Raw genomic sequence first — 19,966 nt, 5'->3', positions numbered from 1 at the left:
GGCAGTAGGTCGGATTCCAACCCATCCTGACACCGTAGACCTGTATGCCGAGGCTGTGGCATTGCCACTAGTCCAGCCAGACCACCATTGCCATTATTTAAATACATTTGCTAATATCACACACAGGCTGAAACTGTTCCACCCACCTGAGTACAAAGAGAGAAGAGAGTTCAGAACCCTCATTAAAAAAGGTCAAAAAAAACATCCCCACCCACCACCCTACATTTCTCCCCATATTTTGGTTCAGCTGTAATATGGTTGACCTCACACACCCTTGTTTTAATTCCCTCCAGAAAACACAGCTCTCGCTCTCTCGTCATTTTTATGCTGTTATCTCGAAGTGAGATTACTGCCATAACTGTGCACTGATTACTAGAGTGTATTGCAGGTTAGAATGTGCCCTTTGGCCCTCTAACACAGAGTGCACCATGTCACAGGGACAGAGATGGCATGGTTGCTAGGGGGGCCACCTGCCTCTGGCTCCCAGTGGTCCCTACTTTGTGTAAGATTGATTCCCACTAAAATATTTTTTTATTTACATAGTTGTACATGAAATTGTGAGAGACTCCAGTCACCAAAGTAATAGACTGTTTTCTCTGCTACCGCACGGCAAGCGGTACCGGAGCACCAAGTCTAGGACCAAAAGGCTCCTTAACAGCTTCTACCCCCAAGCCATAACACTACTAAACAATTCATCAAATGGCCACTGGATTATTTACATTGACCCCCCCCCCCCCCATTTGTTTTCTACACTGCTGCTACTCACTGTTTGTTATCTATGCATAGTCCCTTCACCCCCACCTACATGTACAAATTACCTCAACTAACCTGTACCCCTGCACACTTACTTGGTACCGGTACCCCTGTATATAGCCTCGTTATTGTGTTACTTTGTATTATTTCTTACTTTAGTTTATTTGGTAAATATTTTCTTAACTCTTCTTGAACTGCACTGTTGGTTAAGGGCTTGTAAGTAAGCATTTCACAGTAAGGTCTACACTTGTTGTATTTGGCGCATGTGACAAATAAAGTTTGATTTGATTTGAAAGACTAAAAACACCAAGAAATCAACTCCAAGTGAATTTAATTTAGAAAGTATTCCCATGCATAATATAAAGACGCGTGATCGTATACAAATGTAAGCAAGGTTTGAAATTATTATGTTTTAGTCAAATATATCTGTTTGGGCAAATTATTTGCAATTACTGTATGTTCCGCCCCCCCGACCATCTGCTGAAGAAATTGTTGTTGTTGTCCGGCAGCGGAATCTATACTTAACAAAAATATAAAACACAACATGCAGCAATTTCAACGATTTTACTGAGTTCATATAAGGAAATCAGTCAATTGGAATAAATTCATTAGGCCCTAATCTATGGATTTCACACAACTTGGCAGGGGATAGGCCCACCCAATGGGGAGCCAGACACAGCCAATCAGAATGAGTTTTTTTCCCCACAAAAGATAATTATTACAGACAGAAATACTCCTCAGCACCGTGGTTACACGTGGTCTGCAGTTGTGAAGCCGGTTGGACGGATTGCCAAATTATCAAAAAATATGTTGGAGGCAGCTTATGCTAGAGAAATTAACATTCAATTCTCTGGCAACAGCTCTGGTGGACATTCCTGCAGTCAACATGCCAATTGCACACTCCCTCAAAACTTGAGACATCTGTGGCATTGTGTTGTGAGACAAAACTGCACATTTTAAAGTGGCCTTAAAGTGGCCTCCCCAGCACAGCCTGCACCTGTGTAATGATCATTCTGTTCAATCAGCAAACATTTTTAGAGAAATAAGCTTTTTGTGCATATGGAACATTTCTGGGATTTTTTATTTCAGTGCATGAAACATGGGACCAACACTTTACCTGTTGCAGTTGTATATTTCTGTTCAGTGTAGTTGATGATCCCTGGTGTAGGCCATCGTTTCCCAACACATCTTCAGGGACCCCAGGACTGGACTTTTTTGTTCCAGCCCAGAACGAACACACCTGATTCAACTAATCAAGGCAAGGGCTTGGTGATTAGATTCACTAGTTGAATCAGATGTGTTATTGCTGGTCTAGAACTAAAATGCGCAGGGCATGGGTTCCTAAACTAACGGATTTCTGTAAAACACTGGTCAGGCCTGGTGGTTCCTAAGGCCGGGATTAAATCTGAAACCTCGCTATGACACTTGACATTTAAAGGGAATTTCCAATTGAGCTGACATCTGCTGTGTTTACCTTGAATTTGATCTCCGCCAACACGTTAACATTGCCGCGCTGCCTACAAGCACAATCAGATTGAATCCTGGCCTAAACTGTTTTGTGCTATGACCCAACTATACTCTTGAATGTATGCAGCTGTGCAGGAGCTACCAAAAGGTTTCTATGGGAACGGGGTGCTTTTCTGGGTAAAAATAACAATAAAACTGGGTAAAGAAAACAATAAAAATGACAGCTACACCCTATGACTGCAACAATGATATATTCAGTTCATTTTGCATCAGCTTTAAAAAATAATGTTGTTTTTTTTACAAAAGAGCACCATGAAATTAACTGACAACGTCGGCGTCATCTGCAGCTTTTGAATGATCCACCAAGTGAACAAAAGACAGTGTTTCTAGCCAGTCCCCCATCCTCCATGACCCACAGGGACTTAGATGTGACCCACTATTTGGTGAACACTGGTTTATAAAGACATTATCTGGTACTTTTTGCATAGTTTTCAGCTAGTAGTTCTGAAAGTAGCACTCACGAGCCAAAAGTGGTCCCCGAAAATTGCGTACTAAGTCACATATGTACAGATATGTGCACCACATCATTGCGCTCTCTCTTGCTTTGCTATGTGTGCATCTTGCTAGCTGTCGCTCAAATGGCAATGGGCTAAAGCTCATTGGCTGGAACTTGAACTGCTAGGAGGCTGGCCCACGTGGGGGAAAATGTAGGGTAAATAGTGCCACAGCTTTCAGTAAACAGTCACTTTCAAACTCGGGGTATCGCAGCTAATTGAGTTAAGACAGTAATTCTGCATGTATGAACTACACATTGACACATCCAGCGCAGACCGGGAGGTTTAAAAAAATACTTACTAGTGGCCAGTGTTCCAGAGCTTGCCTTTAAGGCCTGGTGGACGCATATAGACTAAGTACTTCAGTAAATAGAGTTGAATAGACTAAAAAACATGACCTTTGAACCCTAAACCTGAACAGACTATTAATGGGTGGGAACAATGAGACATTCACGGTCAGGCAATGATCCTGGTCAGGCAATGATCCTAGTCAGGCAGTGATCCTGGTCAGGCAATGATCCTGGTCAGGGATTAGCCCAATCAATAAGGCAACAATTCATCATTGCACGAGTCATGAAGCACTGAAATGGTCGATCCATGGGTATACCTCAATCCAAAATGAATGACAAAAATGAGCACCATATAATGATTTTGTTTCAGTTGAGGCAGGAAACTGGATCAACACAACTAATGGTGTGGGACAAGGCTGTTGACAAACTTTGACTTTGTGTAATGCCCCTTTAAGCAACATAAGGAGTTTAAGACATTTACTTTGAAAAGCAGTGCTGAGTATTGACCAAATGCATTATGTTTAATGTGATGCTATTCTAAAGACCGAGTTTGCTGTTTAAATTAATCCCACACCTTGGTTGTGTCTTGGGGTCTCTGACCATTGCTCCTAGAACTCAAAGATTCTCCTCTGTTCCTCTACTGCCTGACTGGCTGCACCATCGTTCTCCTTCTCAGGACAAACAGACGAAATCTCTTGACATTGTCATACCTCTTGGATTATGAGCTTATCTTTTCACATTTTACTGAGACAGACCGTCCGTCTGATCCAGTCTGGCAGGCCATCTACGGTCATGCTCCAACATTTGGAACTACTGACATGGTGAATAACACCAGGGTCGTGTTCAGTAGGGAAAGCAACTGAACATTTTCTAAAATGTTTTGCAATGCCAAACAAAAATGTGGTTTCTTTGTCAAGTTCAGGTAGCCCCTGCCTGTTTCGGGTCTGTTTTCTTCCGTTTGGTGCCTAATGAACATGACCTGATCTCCTTTTAGGTCACTGCCAAACACATTAGAACACCATTTTTCACCAACACTTCCTCCACTGAGAATTGAAAATACACACATTTTTATACACTTGGTTTTCACTGTGGAATTAGTCTGGTCAAATCAAATCCAATTTTATTGGTCACATGCACATGGTTAGCAGATGTTACTGCTTGTGTAACAGTATAGCTTTCGTCCTTCCCCTCGCCCCGACCCGGGTTAGCCGGGCTAGCCATTTCACATCGGTTACACTCACCCCCCTTTTGACCTCCTCCTTTTTCCACAGCATTCAGGGTCAACAGCATCAATGTAACAGTATAACTTTAGACCGTCCCCTCGCCCCGACCTCTGGCGCGAACCAGGGACCCTCTGCACACATCAACAACAGTCACCCACGAAGCATCATTACCCATCGCGCCACAAAAGCCACGGCCCTTGCAGAGCAAGGGGAACAACTACTTCAGGTCTCAGAGCGAGTGACGTCACCGATTGAAAGACTATTAGCGCGCACCACCGCTAACTAGCTAGCCATTTCACATCGGTTACACTTGTGTAGGGAAATGCCTGTGCTTCTAGTTCCAACCGTGCAGTAATATCTAACAAGTAATCTAACAATTTCATAACAACTACCTTATACACACAAGTGTAAAGAAATGAATAAGAATATGTACATATAAATATATGGATGAGTGATGGCCGTGCGGCATAAGCAAGATGCAGTAGATAGTAGAGTACAGTATATACATATAAGATGAGTAATGTAGGGTATGTAAACATTATATAAAGTGGCACAGTTTTTTATTTATTTTTTTTTTAAAGTTTTTTTTAAATTTTAACCCATTTTCTCCCCAATTTTCGTGGTATCCAATCGCTAGTAATTACTATCTTGTCTCATCGCTACAACTCCCGTACGGGCTCGGGAGAGACGAAGGTCGAAAGCCACAGCGCGCCTCCAACCCGGAAGCCAGCCGCACCAATGTGTCGGAGGAAACACCGTGTACCTGGCCCCCTTGGTTAGCGCGCACTGCGCCCGGCCCGCCACAGGAGTCGCTGGAGCGCGATGAGACAAGGATATCCCTACCGGCCAAACCCTCCCTAACCCGGACGACGCTATGCCAATTGTGCGTCGCCCCACGGACCTCCAGGTCGCGGCCGGCTGCGACAGAGCCTGGGCGCGAACCCAGAGACTCTGGTGGCGCAGTTAGCACTGCGATGCAGTGCCCTAGACCACTGCGCCACCCGGGAGGCCCTAAAGTGGCACTGTTTAAAGTGACTAGGGATACAATTATTACATCAATTTTTTGTATTATTAAAGTGGCTAGAGACATTGGAGTGTCTCAGGTCTGTTTGTGCTGTATAGCTAACTCTTAAAGTTGTAGGATCTTTCTTCATTTTAACCAGTCTCCTACAGCAGGAAAATAATCCTGTAGCAACAGGAAATGTGAATTATATTTAATGGACATTTTTGTAGGGGCTGATACATTTTTCTTAATGAAAAATCAAGTCTGACATTTCATAGAGGGAATTAGAAACATCAGTAGTCTTAGTAAGCCTCAAATACACAACAAGTTTTACATTTCCTGCATTGCAGGAAAGTTCTCCTGCGACAGATTGGTAAAATGAAGATCCTACATCTGTGTGGTCATTCATGCCAAATCATATGATGATAGAAGTTGAGAGACAGCACAAACAGATCTGGGACCAGAGTACAGTGGAATACCAGCCAACACATAAACATGTGATTGGGGGAGAAAGTGCAAGGTGACATTAATATAGACAAACAACTGAACTATCATAGTCATAGCATTCCTGACGTGACTATTGACCTGTAAAGTCTTATCAGACAGTGTACTTTGCGACACTCCAATCTCACTCAATGAGGATCCATCTACATTATTTTAATCATTACTATATCCCAACCACATGCATATACAAGGTATAGTTGTGCTGACCCAAACCGACAGTCTACTGTGCTGGATCAGATACTGTATGTTCTTTTCACATTGTTGTTATTTCCAGCGAGGTTTCACTTCCAGCAACTATGGTGGGTACATAACCAGGCCAGCACAGTACAGCTCGGCATGGCTCTGCTTAATAGTGTGAAAAGTTTAAAACAGAAGAGGCTTTATCACAGTGTGACCGACCAGAGTTCTAAGGCTACAGCCACACAGACTCATGAACAACTATGAAACTGTCAAAAGTACAACACAAATCAAATATTTTCAGAGGAGTTTAATCAGTCAAAAGACAGAAAGTTTGTGCGTTTTTTTGTCAGACAATCATCCATTTTCATTTATCCGGCAACAGATGACTCCCATTGAAAGAACATTTGATTCATCTGAAATTCTGACACAATCCCAGTATGCTGATGGCCTTACATGTTGACCAGACCGGACACGTCGTGTGCGCGAGCGTCGCAAAATAAATTTAGAAATACATGTTATTCAATTATTGCACAGACACCGCGCGCGTGCCAACGAGCATCTACAACGCCAAGGGCTAAAATAGAACTCCTTTCTATTTCTGACGCAGATCACGCTGCAAGTCCTGCCTCTCCCATCTCCTCCTTGGTTTATAGAATCAGGTACCCACATGCCATCTCCTCATTGGTTATACCCACGTGGGTGATTGAAAGACGAACTGTTTTGCCGGTTGTCGTGGTAATACTATGAAAGTATAGATGCCATCACCATTTACATTCAAAGATGAAAAAGCCTGGAAGGAGGAGAGATGACTACAAACGATTCGATTGGCCGTTCTGTGTGGATTAATTGTCAGAGTAGAGGTCATTGTGCATTTCAGGTAAAATAACAACTCAATGTTTATATCCCAGGACAAATTCGCTAGCAACAGCAAGCTAGCTAAATAGGACAAATTAGCTCGCAAGTGCAAGCTAACTAACTAAATTGCCATACATGTTTAATGCTTTTCGACCTGTCCCCAAATTAATGTCATTGGTTCAGAGTTTGTTTTGATATTTTAACCTGCGTGTCGTGATCGCGTTTGGTGTAGGGGACAAAATAAATTTATGCACGACGGCGCACGCGCGCAGCCGGTTTGGGTTCCGTGTATCCGGGTCTCCTGCGCACGGAGCCCCTGAGTTTGGAGAGCAGACGCACGTCTTCAGGTTTCAAACACGCTAACGTTGATCCGAACCTCCTTTACACCATCAAGGATCAGACCTGCTTATCTATGACCTTCATTAAAGTATCGATTACATGCTGCTTCATGCATAAACATACATGCCCATCGCCAAGCGATCGAAATTCCACCCCCGGGGGAAGAGATCTCTTGAGTGACGACATCGACATTCTGAAGCTGTCGCTTTAATTAGGGAACTCACTCCGGAGGGATTTGAGCAGCGTGCCATAGTACATTGAGCTGTCTCGCTCCCAAACAAACATTCCTCAAGAGACGGATCTGGGAGAAAGACTCTGTTATCCCTCTCATGTCCCGAGCATTCAACCTGATCTCACATTAGCCAATTTGACAGACTACAGACCAGTAAAGGAAACATCATAGGTTTATCCCGAGGAAGCTCATGTCGTCCATTAAGTCGAGAAGACTCGCTATTTTATTTGTGCTTCTAATATAAAAACTGCATTTGATTAGTCAAAAAGTGCTTCATTAGCAGGTCTAAAATCCCAAAGCACACCCAGATGTTCTGATTCTCATTTCCCCCCAGGAATATCTTCTTCGGTGAATAACATACAATATCTAGGAACAGTAGATGAAACTTCAACTCTTCAGGAAAATAAAACACCTCATCTCCTATTAGGGAGTGAGTATTGAGGCGCAATCCAGTTCCCTTATTCCAACAGCCCTGAGACTGCCCTTATTCCAACAGCCATGAGACTGCTCTTATTCCAACAGCCATGAGACTGCCCTTATTCCAACAGCCATGAAACTCCCCTTATTCCAACAGCCATGAGACTCCCCTTATTCCAACAGCCATGAGACTCCCCTTATTCCAACAGCCATGAGAGTCCCCTTATTCCAACAGCCATGAGACTCCCCTTATTCCAACAGCCATGAGACTCCCCTTATTCCAACAGCCATGAGACTCCCCTTATTCCAACAGCCATGAGACTCCCCTTATTCCAACAGCCATGAGACTCCCCTTATTCCAACAGCCATGAGAGTCCCCTTATTCCAACAGCCATGAGAGTCCCCTTATTCCAACAGCCATGAGACTCCCCTTATTCCAACAGCCATGAGACTCCCCTTATTCCAACAGCCATGAGACTCCCCTTATTCCAACAGCCATGAGAGTCCCCTTATTCCAACAGCCATGAGACTCCCCTTATTCTAGTGGGGCGGTTCTGTAGAACAGCCATGATAAGACTGCCCTTATTCTAGTGGGGTGGTTCTGTAGAACAGCCATGATAAGACTGCCCTTATTCTAGTGGGGCGGTTCTGTAGAACAGCCATGATAAGACTGCCCTTATTCTAGTGGGGCGGTTCTGTAGAACAGCCATGATAAGACTGCCCTTATTCTAGTGGGGCGGTTCTGTAGAACAGCCATGATGGGATACGTATGAAGCTGGATATTTATAGCCTCTGACATTTGGAGATAAAGGTAATGGAGCCGGATGAGAGGAATGCACAGCCAGGGGCTTCTATACAAGCCACGCTGCTGCAGTCTCTCAGTATATGGATGGGGGTTACCTCAGACTAGTATGGCTACTTCACTCCACTCTTGATAAGTATGCCTGACTGTATCTGCATCATACTCTGATAGGGACTGTTACACACACACCCACACACACATAGCAAACAAAAGCACGTAAACACACACTATGTTTGTCAGGGCGTTCAAGACCAAACTTTCACTTGTTTACCATAACAATGTGTACAGTCACTAGACCTAATGTAACGGATGTGAAATGGCTAGCTTGTTAGCGGTGGTGCGCGCTAATAGCGTTTCAATCGGTTACGTCACTCGCTTTGAGACCTTGAAGTAGTGGTTCCCCTTGCTCTGCAAGGGCCGCGGCTTTTGTGGAGCGATGGGTAACGATGCTTCGTGGGTGACTGTTGTTGATGTGTGCAGAGGGTCCCTGGTTCGCGCCCGAGGTCGGGGCGAGGGGACGGTCTAAAGTTATACTGTTACACTAATAATAGTATGTTTGAAGTGTTAGCCAACCTCCATTCAAGGACATACCATGTACAGTGGGCTACACATCACAGGTAATCTTACAGTTGTTTATCGTTGAAAATATCATGTGTTCTCTAAATAATCTTAATATACTCATATACAAATCACACAGCACCTTCATAGTTAAATAGGATAAATCAGACATGGATGCGTTAATACACTAACGCCATTATATATATATATATAGTAGACTACACAGTCACACAGGAGACAAACTGCCACTGGAATTTATCACCGACCATCCCTTGGTGTAGACCAGGTATTCCCAAACTGGGGTACGCGCAATGCCGCCAGGGGTACGCCAAATAAAAATGTTATTCACATTTTCCAACAGGGCTATACATTTGGGTGAGTTTTTTTCCTCACCTGAGTAGCCTCGTTTCACTGCCAAAAATAAAATTAAATGATCTAGTGTTCAGCGAAATAACAACACAATGTCAAATACAGGTAGCCTAGTTAAATAATTAACATCCAATCACATTAACCGTTACTCTCTCGTGGGAATTCCACTAACGGTCCATATGTAGCCAAACGTAGCTGCTGCTCATGTTGGTGTCTGTACTGATGGCGTAAAATCCATGACAGGGAGACATAGTGGAGTGTACGCCACTTGCAGTGTACGCCACTTGGGTACACTGCAGCATCCACCGAGAGGCTCTAGCTGCCAAGGGAATGCCTGACAGCTTGAAAGACATTTTGGACACTACAGTGAAAATGGTTAACTTTGTTAAAGCAAGGCCCCTGAACTATCATGTATTTTCTGCACTATGCAATGATATGGGCAGCGACAATGTAAAGCTTTTACAACATACAGAAGTGCGCTGGTTATCAAGGGGCAAAGTATTGACACGTTTTTTGGGAATTGAGAGACAAGCTTAAAGTTTTTACTGACCATAATTTTCACTTGTCTGACTGGTTGCATGATGACGAGTTTCTCACACGACTGGCCTACATGGGTAATGTTTTTTCTCACCTGAATGATCTGAATCTAGGATTACAGGGACTCTCCACAACTATATTCAATGTGCGGGACACAATTGAGGCTATGATTAAGAAGTTGGAGCTCTTCTCTGTCTGCATTAACAAGGACAACACACAGGTCTTTCCATCATTGTATATTTTTTTGTGTGCAAATGAACTCAAGCTTACGGACAATGTCAAATGTGATATAGCGAAGCAGCTGAGTGAGTTGGGTGCGCAATTACGCGGGTACTTTCCCGACACGAATGACACAAACAACTGGATTCGTTATCCCTTTCCTGCCCACTTACCAATATCTGAACAAGAGAGCGTCATCAAAACTGCAACAAGCGGTTCTGTGAAAATTGTATTTAAATCAGAACCACTGTCTGATTTCTGGATTGGGCTGCGCTCAGAGTATCCTGCCTTGGCAAATCGAGCTGTTAAGACACTGATGCCCTTTGCACCACGTATCTATGTGAGAGTGGATTCTCGGCCCTCACTAGCATGAAAACTAAATACAGGCACAGACTGTGTGTGGAAAATGATTTAAGACAGACTCTCTCCAATACAACCCAACATTGCAGAGTTATGTGCATCCTTTCAAGCACACCCTTCTCATTAACCTGTGGTGAGTTATTCACAGATAAACAAATAAGGTTTTATATGTAAGATGGTTAAATAAAGAGCAAAATTATTGATTATTTGTGCCCTGATCCTATAAGAGCTCTTTGTCACTTCCCACAAGCCGGGTTGTGACAATCTCCCACTCATTCTTATGTTTAATAAATGTATCGTATAGTGTGTGTGGCAGACTTACAATGATGGCAAAAAACAACATTTGAGAGAACGAAGACCCTGGTGCTAGAGGGGGTACACAGCTGGAGGTTGAATGTTTGAAGGGGTATGGGACTATAAAAAGTTTGGGAACAACTGGTGTAGCACACACACACACACACACACACACACACACACACACACACACACACACACACACACACACACACACACACACACACACACACACACACACACACACACACACACACCTCTCGGATTACAGTAATAATCGACTAGGTGAGAGCTTGCCAAGTTACTAAATCAACTTAAAATCACTTGATATGGGCCACTAAATACTCCCCTTTCATTCACTATAACAATTAGGCTGTGTGGATTAATGGCAATTTTATCAGAGGTATGTACAACGTTATATATTTTTTATGTACAACGTCATAAACATATACTTCATCATAAACATAGGCTACTTCAGCATAGAGGCTACACTTGTACAGTCATAAACATGTAGGCTATATCAAATGTTAAACTATGTGTATAACCATACACATGCGTTTATAACCATACACCTGCATCTTACCTGGTTAGTAATGTTGACATAGTAGGTCCTTGTCAAATGTGATCAGCTGTGTTGCATTCGATGTCAGGTGCAATTTTACGCTTGCATCATGATCCAAGCAGTTTCAGCTCAGTCGATGGGTTTGTTGCGCATCCCGGAGTCCAAGAGAACGTTCACGAATTTAAGCTCAACATTTGTTGAAATTCATACTGTGAGAGATGTCTACCTGTAATTTGTTGAAATACCATAACCATATAATTCACTTGTGATCTCTTTCATTCAAGCTTAGAACGTTTGGCTATCCAACGAGTTCCAAATATATCCTTTGCAGTTCTATTCCATGTTCTTCCTGCGAAAGGCGCGACGAATCTCTTTTGGAAGACGAGGCAAAACTCTCTCTCGCCAAGTAGACATTCAGGTGCAATGTCACAGGACACACACTGCGCTCTGCGTCTGGCCGTGCAGGATTAAATGACATTTGCATTATGTCCTATTCTCAGCGATAACTTTTCTGAGGAGAACATTGGAAAACGCAATGGTTTATCATTGGAATGGTGCCAATAGCGCAGGTGATCGCACACCCGATTGCTAGATTAGTGTACAGAAAGAATAGGCTAAACTACTGGCAAGAATAAGATTGCAATCTGACAAATTTGGTTTACATTTCAGGCAATTTAGCAATGGTAGGCTAATATAAGAACAGTATGCATATGCTCTTAAAATGGCATGAATGTGCGATTTAGCCTACCGCTGTCTATTTTCACATGCGCACAAAATCAATATTGTGAAAAATACAAGGATAATTGTGTTTTTCCCATTTAAGCAACTTTTTTTGAACGAGCTCTTACAAGTTGGTGGAGCATTACGAACAAATAGATATGCTAAGCAAATAAAATTTCATGAGGACTAGGCTACTCCTCTGTATTCTTCATGAGTCAACGTCTGTTCCACTTGCAGCCGGAAAATAATATCCTTTTGATACGCCGCTACCAGCAACCAACAGGACAGGTAGGTAGCCCTGTCCCTCTCTCTCTCTGAATTGAAACAAGTTGTTTAGGGCCCCGTCCTTTTGTGAATATCCTACACACGCAAGCCTTTTCAGATAGAATAGAACGCTGTCAATAAATAATGTCAATCCCGCAAGCGACAACCACCCTTTAGTTATAGTTCACCAATAGGGATCAGCTTGTCAAAAAATAAACTCGCCGAAAAGAAAAAAAAGCTTCTCATATCTGAGCGTATCCAGTTATCGCTTCAGCATGCTGCCTACACCTGAGGCCCGCTCCCCTATGCTGCATTCCATTGAAAATGTAGTAAACACTCCCCCTTTCACTCAGCGCGTCCAATCGAGAGTGCTATCGCTTAGTAGCCCCGCAACAAAACAAAAAACAGGAATCGAATGATCTGCTATTTTAGTCTGTGTGTCTGAAATGATTAGAGAGTAGGGGACTGGGTTATGTACACATAACTGTCAAAATAAAGGAAACACTTGAGTAAATGAGGAATACAAAGTATATTGAAAGCAGATGCTTTCACACAGATGTGGTTCATGAGTTAATTAAGCAATTAACATCCCATCATGCTTAGGGTCATGTATAAAAATACCCAGTTGCCCATTTTTTTGCCTACCATGGCTGCACTCTTAGAAAAAGAGTTCCAAAAGGGTTCTTCGGCTGTCGCCATAGGTTAACCCTTTTGGGTTCCATGTAGAACCTTCTGTGGAAAGGGTTCTACCTAGAGCCCAAAAGGTTTCTTCAAAGGGTTCCGCAATGGGGACAACCCTTCTAGGTTGTAGATAACCTGTTTTCTAAGCGCGTAGAAGAAGACATCTCAGTGACTTTAAAAGAGGGGTCTCAAAGGAGCATAGGGGCTTTAAATGGTGTGTGTCTCAGTCACCAGATCTCAACCCAAATGAACACTTATGGGAGATTCTGGAGCAGTGCCTGAGACAGCGTTTTACATCACCATCAACAAAACAACAAAATGAAGGAATTTATTGTGGAAGAATGATGCCAAATTGATTCTACAAGTGTCTGGAACTCTATTGGAGGGATGTGACATCATTCTTCCAAAATTAAAAAATTCCTTCATTTTGTTGATGGTGATGTAAAACGCTGTCTCAGGCACTGATTCAGAATCTCCCTTAAGTGTTCAATTGGGTTGAGATCTGGTGACTGAGACACACACCCTTTAAAGCCCCTATACTCCTTTGAGACCCCTCTTTGAAGCTGTTCTGTTGGCTCACCCTATGAAGACACTTTATGTTGGTGTTTCCTTTATTCTGACAGTTACCTGTAGCAAGCCTACTGTGTATATTGTCTGTGGCAGGCTACTGTAGCTGTCAGACACAAAAGTCCTGCTCTGCATTCTTCTTGACCTGTAGGTTACATGGCTACAAGCGGCCTTTCAAACTGTTTGCTCTTTGAACCTATATTGCATAAAGGCCTATGCCACTTAAATGATCTCTTTGGCTATTAGTGAAAGTATCCTATTTTTGCCATGCGCTTGTACCAATGTCCAGTAAAAAAGTGATAGGAGAAAAGAACATGGGGAGTGACGTGTGATCCGTCTCTCTGACAATGAGTCCCAGACTGCCCGTCTCTCCCCATAGGCCTCATCACACACCTCCTCCCCATAGGTCTCATCACACACCTCCTCCCCATAGGCCTCATCACACACCTCCTCCCCATAGGCCTCATCACACACCTCCTCCCCATAGGCCTCATCACACACCTCCTCCCCATAGGCCTCATCACACACCTCCTCCCCATAGGTCTCATCACACACCTCCTCCCCATAGGCCTCATCACACACCTCCTCCCCATAGGCCTCATCACACACCTCCTCCCCATAGGTCTCATCACACACCTCCTCCCCATAGGCCTCATCACACACCTCCTCCCCATAGGCCTCATCACACACCTCCTCCCCATAGGCCTCATCACACACCTCCTCCCCATAGGTCTCATCACACACCTCCTCCCCATAGGCCTCATCACACACCTCCTCCCCATAGGCCTCATCACACACCTCCTCCCCATAGGTCTCATCACACACCCAGTGTCCAGTGTCTCCCCTCTTCAACCCTTTCCTCCTCCTCAGTGCTCTGCTCTGCTCTCCTCTCAGCAGCTCAGTGCTGCCTGGCTGACACCTCCGGGACTTGAACATTATCTTCATCTGCAAGTCAAGACACCTATAGCTCATTCACTTCATGTCTCTCTCTCTCTGGGAAATCATCTGGGCTTCTTTCCTATTTCTGGCCTGGGTGTAATTTACGCCTAAGGCATCTCCTGCTGCTGTAACTACTATTTGTACTTTCGAAAGTAAAACATTTTGTGAAAATGGCCAATCACTTATAGGATTTGAAAATGTAGCACGTCACAGTGACATTTGACAAGTCAGGACAAAGCAGGGACGATAATCTGTCATTTCCTACAGCACGTTCACCCCCGCATGTCCTTTCCAGGACTGAAGTTTGAACAATCTCCATGACAGAGTTATCATCAAGAAACAACATGGCCTCACCCTGACCCAAACCTACAGAGAGCTATCTGCACCAACCACACAGCGCTCTAATCTATTACTAAAGCGGGAAAACTAAGGGTGTGTTCATTAGGGCACACAACGGGAAGCGTTCTAACACATTTTTCAACTGAAACAGAACAGGTAATGCCTCCCTGTTTCAATCCGTTTTCTTCCGTTTGGTGTCTAATGAACACAACCTTTAGACAGTGACCTTGAGCTACCATCAGTAGCTATGTAGCCATAACAGAGCAAAACAGTCTAACCACGCCAAAAGATGATCCCAATGGAATGCAATCTTATCTCAGGCCTATCTGTGGGAGCTTGACTGTCAATGCAATTCTTTTTAAATACATTTTGCAATTACACTCTGGAGTGCCAGAGTGCGCTCTGGGCATTCGTAAATTCAGTGTTTTGTCAGCACCCAAGCTAACAGGCTAAAGTTGGCTAGCTCCTTCCAGACACAAATGAGAGAACGCCCCACTCTGACCGTTTTACTCGCCCTAGCAGAGCTGGTTAGGCAGTGTTCATTTTATCTAGAGCGTTGGTGACTAACTGTGCTGCTGGCAACAATTTAATTCAGTTGTTTTGCCGATGTTTGCTGACACCGGTCATATTCAATGGGTGTTGCTCGTTCATAAATTCATCAGTTTTTATTCTGTGCTCTGGCACACTTAGACGAGAGTGCTCTGACATCGGAGTAGACAGCCAGAGTTAATTCATGAATGCACCTATAGTTAATTGCTGTCATGTCATCAATGGAATCCAGTAAGATTCTGCAGACCCAATTACAAGTGTGACAGAGGTGGTTCTCGAAGCCGAAATAGGCTCCTGCGATGAGTAACCATGCAGAGACCTGAAGATTCAGCTCCCAATGCTTCTTAGACTTTAGCTCAGCAGGCTAACTCAGTCTTGAATCACACAGACAACTTGGATCAGTAGACTGTGTAGTAGTCTACAGGAGTGTGACTGTGGAGCCAACATCCATTTCCTTTTATAGTCAAGTGAAACCAAGCACCCCTGGTTAGAAATGTCAACTATCCCACTGTTATCTTGTTTAGCATGGCCTTGCTAGACAGAACCTGTATCTACTAGGACACTGAGGGACAGGGTAAATCATGCACTGTAGAGAAAAGCTATGGGAAATCACAACAAAGAGGGAAAAATCTATAAACATGACATTCACTACAAATTTGTCCCAAAGGTGAGATTAGCTGTGCAGCCTCTCCATGTACAGAATGTCGACTTCATACCCATGGTAGCCGTTATGAAACAGATGATTACAATAACAATTTACGACAACGATAAAAGAACACAGCAACAGCCAGCATTTCTTACTAGACAAGGCCAGGTAGTCCCTCCCCATTTCAGTACATTTTCTTAAGTTCGGTGCCTAATGAACACAACTTTGGTCTTGCAGCTCCAACAGCATGGAGGGATTCTGCTGAATTATAATGATTAGCTGAGTAGTCTCCCTGGCATCTATGGACGTGTCCTGTCTCGCAGGGAGATTTTCCATGGCAGTCCCATACGTTCCCCATATTCATGTCCTTGTTAAGGATAGTCTGAGATATTAACAGAGACCAGAGAGATGGATAGCACTGTCTGATTAACATTCTACTGACAGCCAAGTGTGGACAGTAATCATTAGTTTGGGTGCACAGCGTTACATAAGAGTGTGTGTGTGTGTGTACCTGAAGCACCAATCGGCGGACAGCTTCTAAGGGCAGCACTAAACTGATTTATCACCGCATAGAGACATGTGGATGACACTTGCTGTGTTCCAAGCATAGCATCCCACTGGGCACACACTGGTTGAATCAACGTTGTTTCCACGTCATTTCAATGAATTTAGACGTTGAGTTGACGTCTGTGCCCAGTGGGGTGAGCCACGGTGAGAGTGTGAGTGAGTATGAGAAAAGGCTTGGACACATGACCTGGCTGACACACACGCCTCCACTACAAGGCCAATTAGGGACCAATTATGGCCCCTGAGGCACTTCCTGCTTCTTTCTCAAGATGGCCGCCGTGCTGTCGCCTGGGCAACACACGTGATTGATGGATCTCTCAGGTAATGGGCTGCTGCTGCGTGCACACGCTTGACAAAGGCTGCGGACGCTTGACAGATGGGGTTCATCAAGTCCGTCAAATAAAGTAGCTGGGAAAATGGAATAACAACAGTGATTTATGCTGGCAGGGAGGTGGAAGGTATTGGAGAATTATACAGCTCATAATGCTAAGGTATGGGAAAGGACAAAACAAAAATTATTTCCCACCCTTTAGCGTGCGTGGGGATAAATCTAATGGGTTTCTCTAATCTAGCGACACACGAGCAAGCCCTGGCAACGTGACGGGCAACATCAACATCACAATAGAGGTTATTAATCAAACGTAACCCCCATGTTAAGTTCACGGTCAGTTTTTAAGACAGGGAGAAAGCAGAAGGTGAATGCTCCTGTTAGGTCACAGTAAATACCAAGCATCAATAAAACATCCGTTTCATTTTACAACCGCTCCCATTACCATATAAACAAACCAAAACATTGTGTTATGTAGTGAGGAACCTCCGGGGCTGGTTTCCAGGACACAGGTTAAGCATATAGACTCAACACCATTGAGTATGCTTTTTAGCATAAGAGTAGGCCATGTGTCCAGGAAATCACCCCCAAATGTATTTGTTATACAGTAAATGAAAGGGGCAGAACACACAACAATAATAACTGTTGGGGTGTCTTTGCACAACATCTGGCTAAGAGTCCCTCTAATATGTGTGTACTTCTCTCTGTGTGTCTGTGTGTAGGGCACCATGTCTGCCTCTGATCTAGGTGAGCTGCGCGGAACATTGCTTTATTGTGTTTATTTTGCACGGGACGTCAAACAAACAACACATTTAACCCCTGTCCATCTCCCATCGCCCCAGACAGCTGTCCCACGTTGAGATTTAGGGATTTTACTGGAAGTAAAATAAACCAGAGTGCTGCTCGGATGATATAGCTCTGATGCTGCGGAGTTGTGTTTACATGAATGAACAGTAGTCAGAGATAGTGTGTGTGTGTGTGTGAGAAGAGGAGGCCACCGCTGGACATCTCAACACAAACACCATAGGCCAGTAAACACAGCTGCAGGGTGAGTCAGTTGTCTTGCATTTGAGTGAGAGATCAAAATGTGTATGTGGCTGCATTGATATATGTACTGTACAGTGTGTGTGTGTGTGTGTGTGTGTGTGTGTGTGTGTGTGTGTGTGTGTGTGTGTGTGTGTGTGTGTGTGTGTGTGTGCGCAGCAGACAAAACATTAAGAACACCTTCCTAATATTGAGTTGCACCCACCCCTCCATTTGCCGTCAGCACAACCTCAATTCGTTGGGGCATGGACTCTACAAGTTGTCAAAAATGTTCCACAGGAATGGTGACCCATGTTGACTCCAATGCTTCCTACAGTTGTGTCAAGTTGGCTTGATGTCCTTTGGGTGGTGGACCATTGATACACACAGGAAACTGTTGAGCGGGAAAAACCTAGCAGCAGTACAGTTCTTGACTCAAACCGGTGCACCTGGCACCTACTACCATACCCCGTTCAAAGACACTTAAATATTGTCTCTTGTCCAATCACCCTCTGAATGGCACAGATAAACAATTCATGTCTCAAGGCTTATAAATCCTTCTTTAATCTGTCTCCTCCCCTTCATCTACACTGATTGAAGTGGATTTAACAAGTGACATCAGTAAGGGATCATATCTTTCACCTGGATTCACCTGGTCAGTCTGTGTCATGGAAAGAGCAGGTGTTCTTAATGTTCTGTACACTCAATGTAAATCAGTGTATATATATACACGTTTGTACAGTATATGCAATTACAGCAGTGGACATGCCTTCACAGGAGACTGTCTGTAAGCAGGTCTATAAACAGTATATAAATACGTTTTATTGTCACATCGACCGGATAGGTGCAGTGACGTGCTGTTTTACAGGGTTAGCCATAGCAGTACGGCGCCCCCTTGCTCAAGGGCACCGACAGATTTTTCACCTTGTTGACTCGGGTATTTCAACCAGCAAAGTTTCGGTTTCTGGCCCAACACTCTAACCGCTAGGCTACCTGCCACCCCGTACTTAACAACTCAACGTTGATTCAATCAAAAGCAATGGAAAATCACTTTGATAAACAAGGACACTAGCTGTTCTGGTCATACCAGCAGATGTGACTGCTGTAATACCAGAGTAAGAATTCCCCAGCCCCTTGGCACCAAATAATATCATGAAACAGAATACCAGAACACCACACCGGTCTTGAGAAACACAACCACTGGTTCACACAATATCAAGGATCAAAACAGATTTAGAACTTGAGGTTTGACAGTTCTTCATTTCAGGGAATACAATGGAGTAGTTAAAGGGGATGTTCACTATTTTACAACTTAATGGAAGATGATTCCTCAACCTAACTGTAGTCTATGGGCCAGGAAATACTGTAAACCATTGTTCGGTTTTCTTTACCCAACCACTGCAAACTTCAGATAACTTAATCCACTGCTAGCTAAACATCTATGGGAATGGTAGGTGCATGTAAATGACCTTTGAGTAATGCCAAACCAAATACTTGGGTTGATTTGAGTTTGATTTGGCCATTACAAGTGAACTTCTCCTTTAACTGCTTATCCTAGTGTGGTGGTTAGGATATAAGGCTATTTCTGTCTCAGGCGCACTACAGCAGTCAACAACATAGCTGGGACTTTAGTGTGATCCAAGTCTCTGTCTGCATCCCAAATGGCACCCTATTTTGACCAGAGCCCTTAGGGTCCTAAGAGCCCTGGACAAAATGAGTGTACTAAATAGGGAATAGGGTACCATTTGGGACAGATCCTCTGTGTTCTATTAATAGGGGTCACAGGCCTAGATACAGAATGGTAACTAAGGAGTCTGTTTTGTGG

The 19,966-nt window shown here is 43.8% G+C and overlaps 1 protein-coding gene across 1 annotated transcript in view; it reads right to left on the bottom strand.

Moving 5' to 3' along the window:
- The window catches only part of adamtsl5 (ADAMTS like 5), a 70,093-nt gene extending 57,242 nt beyond the window's left edge, over positions 1-12,851 (bottom strand). The window contains exon 1 of the mRNA XM_038994638.1: positions 11,540-12,851. Within this exon, the coding sequence (XP_038850566.1) occupies positions 11,540-11,559 (20 nt within the window). The 5' untranslated portion in view covers positions 11,560-12,851. The remainder of the gene's footprint in view (positions 1-11,539) is intronic.
- Between the last annotated feature and the right edge of the window lie 7,115 nt (positions 12,852-19,966).

Source organism: Salvelinus namaycush, chromosome 1, assembly GCF_016432855.1.
Source record: "Salvelinus namaycush isolate Seneca chromosome 1, SaNama_1.0, whole genome shotgun sequence".
NCBI classification, from domain to species: domain Eukaryota; kingdom Metazoa; phylum Chordata; class Actinopteri; order Salmoniformes; family Salmonidae; genus Salvelinus; species Salvelinus namaycush.
This window is presented reverse-complemented; position numbering and strand designations above follow the sequence as displayed.